Raw genomic sequence first — 5,134 nt, 5'->3', positions numbered from 1 at the left:
GGGGGGATGAGAGGAGGGGGGAGGGGTGTTCTCGTTCTAATAGTTTCAAAGTTAGAAGCAGGAATGTGAGTGGGCTTATCTGGTCAAAAAGATAAACAGTATCTTTTTTTTCTGTATGTTCAGAGAGAGTTTAGAGGCTGGAATGCCAGTTCTACTAGTTCTAAAATTTTTATTTTTTTTAACTGAAAGTTTTTATAAAATGTTTTCTCTTTAATTAAACAGAGAGAAAGAATTGAACCTCACAAGCTCCCAAACAAGCTGAATGCAAGTGGTAGCTCCCTGAAGCTCCAGTGAGGTGTAGATGGGATCAAAATTCTTTTGGCTCGCGTGTCATGTTTTAAAACAGGGTAGAGATTTTGTTGAGGTTTAAATCTAGGCCAGTTCAACCTCACTTTTGTCCAACTGCCTAAAATTGTTCCCCTGTGCAGGATGGGTACTGATATGACAAAAATTGTTTCTGTATTTTGTGCGGATTTGTTCGAGTAAAAAGAAATGCACACGTATTTTTTTTCTTGATGAGTAGTGCTGTCATGATATGAAACAGGACTACAATCATACCTTTCTGAATATGAAAGTTGTTGACTATTTTTTTTTTCATCTGGATATTTGTACACTTTTGATTTTCCTGTGAGTGTTTGATGATGGATATTGTAGCAAAGATGTTGCTGAGATGTCTGTGCCGTCCCCTTGGCTTGTGCTAGTGGTTGAGTCAGTGAGTCGGGCTGTTTGTGTCTGGGCTGGCTTGTCACTGATGCCTGTACTGTGTGTATATATCTCCCCAGTTTCTTTTGTGTGTGTGTGTGTGTGTTTGTGTGCTTAAGTGTGTGTGATGTATGTTAGTGTTATTGTCTTGAGCGTTGTGGGGCGTTTGTGTGTGTGTGTTTGTGTGAGGTATGTTAGTGTTGCTTTCTTGTGTGTTGTGGGGCGTTTGTGTGTGTGTTGTGTGAGGTACATTGGCATTTTTTGTCTTGTGTGTGTGTGTGTGTGTCTGTTTGTGTGTGAGGAACTTAAGTGTCTCTGTCTTGTCTGTCATCCCGTCTGTATGAGCCAATGTGTAGTGACCCGAGCTTTCCTCTCTGCCAAGGCATTACGGCGACGAGCAAGGGCAAGTACTGGAATGGGAATGTCAACGACTAATTATCTGCCCGAGAACATATACATTTGTGTCCTAATGCAGTGGAATCCGGCGCTCGTCAATTTTAGGGCTATGATGTTATTTTTATCTTCTTAACTCTTGTTCATTTGTCTTTCCTATGTTGATAAAAAGAAATGCTCATCTAGTCTTAAATAGAAGTTGAGATATTTGCTCTGAAAGGAGGTGGGGGTAGCGTTGCATCAGAGGTAAAGTTAGGGAGGAAATGGCTTCCAAAGTATGGTAATTTCCTAAACTGGAGTGTCCTTGGAAACTGCCAATGAACATTTGTTTGTGCCTTTGTTCAAAGCTGCTCAGTAAAATCCTCACAGATCTGTTGTGTGTTTTTGAATGAGCAGGAAAGGTGTTGATAATAATTGCCAAATGGATGGGAATTTTGGTCTCTTCAATGTCTTTGTTTCAACGAGTGCCTGATTTCACTGAGTGAGAAGCCGTACGTATACTGAGATCTTCTTAGTAATGAACTATTGAAAACACAAGAGGCCCAAGAATTTGAGAAAAATCACAAAAAAAGGTTTATGAGAGGCTGAACGTCAGAAATGTTTTGCAGCGAGTCTTTTATAGAATCTTTTTTGTGATTCTCTCTGAGCCCCTCTTGGAGTTCTTAGACAGACGAGAAAGGAATGCAGATTTATTCTAACCTCGAGATAGGGTTCTAACCTCGAGATAGGGTTCTAACCTCGAGATAGGGTTCTAACCTCGAGAACTGGGAATCGCTTCTGTACTAACGTATGCCATATTATATTCTTTTACTTTGTCTGTGTTGAAAATTGGAAGGTTTTGTTTGGAAATGGCTCGGAATTAAGAAAGTGTGGTCAGTTAATCTGTTCAGTTTGAATGCACTTTCATCTTTTCCTACTGTGGGGTTCTGAGGGTTTATTGAAAGCCATAGCTGTGTTTGGTAAAGATCTATTTGACATGGGAGGTAATGGCTCTGTTTAAATGAGGGAATATTGTGGAATATTGTTTTATCCCCTTGCTTTACGTCCTAATATTTATTGAGTGCCATCCCGGTATTTTGGTGCTGTGAATTCACATCTTTCCTACTTTGTCAGCAAATGCTTGAGGGTAGCTAGCTATGTGCCCGTGATAATAGGGGTCGACCTTTTTTACCGTCTGTTGATTGTGAGAGTCGTACGTTTTCCCCCGATATCGGATCTCTGTCGTGATGTCGATGTGCTTCTCTCACACTTTGTGACAGCTCATCTCAGTTCTTGATCTGACTGAAATTCCTTTTGGAAGTGACTCGTTGTTTTTGAAAGTTTGCTAGTTAGAATCTCTGCAATGTCACAGCAGTTGGTGCGGGTAACGGTCGGTGCCACTTCTCCAGAGTTCCTGGGGTTCAGATGTCTCAGAAGTTCTGAAGTGGCATCCTATAGACCATGTTTATAGTGCATGCACAGACGTCTGTCGACAGTAGTGTTGTACTGCATGAAACTCTCTGTGTAGCTCTGTGTTCTAGAAGTGACTCACACAAGAACAGCGCGAAGACGAGCATTGTCTGACCTGGGCTATGTTTGATTATTTATGGAAAAATGTCTGCTAAAATTTCTCCGTTTTTGTTTGTGATCACTAATTATGTCCACTTTGGAACTGTGGAGGGGGAGTACGACACTTCAGAAAATGGAGTGTTTATAAATGACTGTGTTGAGAAAGTGGCTCAAGTTATTGACTTTTCCCCTTTTTCTTTGTCTATGGGGAAGATGAGAGTACCACTTGAAAAATGACGGTTTTGATTGTAGTGGGCTAGTGGTGCAGGTTTGTTAGAATTTGTTTTGAAAATTGGAAATTGTTTTAGCTGTAGTTGGTTGGAAGGCGTCGCTGATGTCCTACTTTTCTTTTCCTTCCTTCTGTTGTTTCTGTCTGTCTGTCTGTCTGCCTGTCTGTCTGCCTGTCTGTCTGTCTGTCTGTCTGTCTGTCTGCCTGTCTGTCTGTCTGTCTGTCTGTCTGTCTGTCTGTTTGTCTGTCTGTCTGTCATCTTCCCTGCACTATCTGGCAGTTGTTGTGTGGATGGGCTAGCTTCTCTTTCTGTAAACAGTTTTCAGACAATTTGATTTTTGTAGGGTCACGCCTTATTTGTATCCAAGTTGATCTTTATTGATGGTGTAAAAATGTACTCAACTTATTGTTTAATTTTGTAAACATGCAACCCACGGCTTTTTAAAATTATCATTTCATCATCAATGAATTTACATAGAAGTGAACTTATCTGGTATTCAGCTCTTTGTCATAACGTTAAAGCATTGTCGTTCATGTGTAGAGATATTTCCACTCTATCATTTAACATGTTTGACTGCATGATAAGCCGCTACACAGGACTGTTTGTTGTGTGTAAATTAATTCTAACGTGTGATTTAACGGTTATCCTGGCTACACTTGACACCCCCCCCCCTCCCCCATTATTTACACATTTTGTTGTTGTAATTTTGCTAGTTTTTGTTGTTGTAAGAATCATTTTGCTATGAGAGGGTTGTAGAATGCTAGTCAAATGCTTTGTGGTCAAGGAAATCTAGTGGTTTCAAATATACAGTTATGTTCTAGGTTGTTTTTGTTTCCTAGCTTTTCTTTCGTCTCAGAGATAGATATATATATATATATATATATATATATATATATTTTTAAAAAATTTTGATGCAGTGAAGTAACATCCACAGCGTAGATTCCTTGAAAAAATGTTTCATGATTTAGTAGCATTCACCAACTTTTTCCTTACTTCAGTAGCCATAGCACCGACACCAACGGACACTTTCTTCATGAACATTCCGTGGTCAAAAACACACAAATACTTTTTTTTCGCGTCCCCCAAACTGCACCCTTTACGTTTGCTCTTTATCATAAAATATATATATATAAATATATTATTATATGTCATATTTCTCATCTTTACATTTATCAAAAGTATTTATATTTGCATATAATATATATATATGTTTTTCTGACACTCCACCCCACCCTCGTCCCCAACTTTCTACCTCTTTCATGAGATTTACTTTATATTACGGGGGAGGGGATGGTGGGAGTGTCCTTGGCAGGTCTTGCTTCTTTACAAATTTTGTTTCGGTCTCTCTGTCTCTCCGTTATTCAGCGTTTCTGTCTATCTGTCTGTCTCCCAGTTATTGAGCGTTTCTGTCTATCTGTCTCACAGTTATTCAGTTTGTAAACAAACAGTATTTTAAATTATGATACATATTATGCAACATTTGATTAATGTATCTTTCTGCCCATAGTGTGTTTCAAGATAATTATAATCTGCAGCTCATACAAAGTAGTAGATCTATATTTAGTGGTTTTCACATCTGATTTCTTTTTTTTTTTGTTTTATGAATGGAAAGGCGCCCACGCAGGTAAACCTGCCTTTCACCAAAATAGAAAAAGGAAAATGAAATAAATCTGGTGTGAATGTAGGTAAAAGTTGTTCGACTGGATGGGCACATCCGTGCTGTTGTGGAAATTGTTCAGGTCAAAGATGGTTGTCTTATCTTTGCTGGGGTTTTTATCATCCTTGCTGTGCAGGAGAGCGGGGGGGGGGGGGGGGAGTTAAGGGAAGAGGTCTTAAAGGTTTAAAGATGTAATTAATAAATGACAAGATGGGTAATGAAATATTTTATACGTATTCCAACTGATGACGTACGCAGTTTTGTTCTCTCGTAGAAGAGAAATTTGTTTTCAGCAGTTAAAGAAAATTGTAATGATTGAAGTTCGAAAAGATCAGAATGATGTAGCGAAGGGTTGGAATTAGATTCCTGTAGTAGACCTGTGTACCTTAAAGTGGTGTGAAACGTTTGAGAACAATGTCCGCTGTCGTCGTGCAGGATTTGAACACGGAGATCCCCGACACCACACTGCTGGTTCACTTCTTTGGCCGTAACGGGAAGAATGTGCTCAAGTACAAGGACTTCCACAGGTGATTCTCACAGAGTTTGGTTTTGTTCTCTCTCTCTCTCTCTCTCTCTCTCTCTCTCTCTCTCTCTCTCTCTCTCT

The 5,134-nt window shown here is 39.5% G+C and overlaps 1 protein-coding gene across 1 annotated transcript in view; it reads left to right on the top strand.

The window, feature by feature from the left end:
* LOC101854201 (calcium uptake protein 3, mitochondrial) overlaps window positions 1-5,134 on the top strand; it is a gene marked incomplete in the record, with an annotated part of 103,542 nt that overhangs the window by 88,981 nt on the left and 9,427 nt on the right. The window contains 1 exon segment of the mRNA XM_035972403.1: window positions 4,966-5,057. Coding sequence (XP_035828296.1) covers window positions 4,966-5,057 — 92 coding nt within the window.

The sequence above is a fragment of the Aplysia californica genome, unplaced genomic scaffold (assembly GCF_000002075.1).
Source record: "Aplysia californica isolate F4 #8 unplaced genomic scaffold, AplCal3.0 scaffold00680, whole genome shotgun sequence".
Classification (NCBI taxonomy): Eukaryota; Metazoa; Mollusca; class Gastropoda; order Aplysiida; family Aplysiidae; genus Aplysia; species Aplysia californica.
This window is presented reverse-complemented; position numbering and strand designations above follow the sequence as displayed.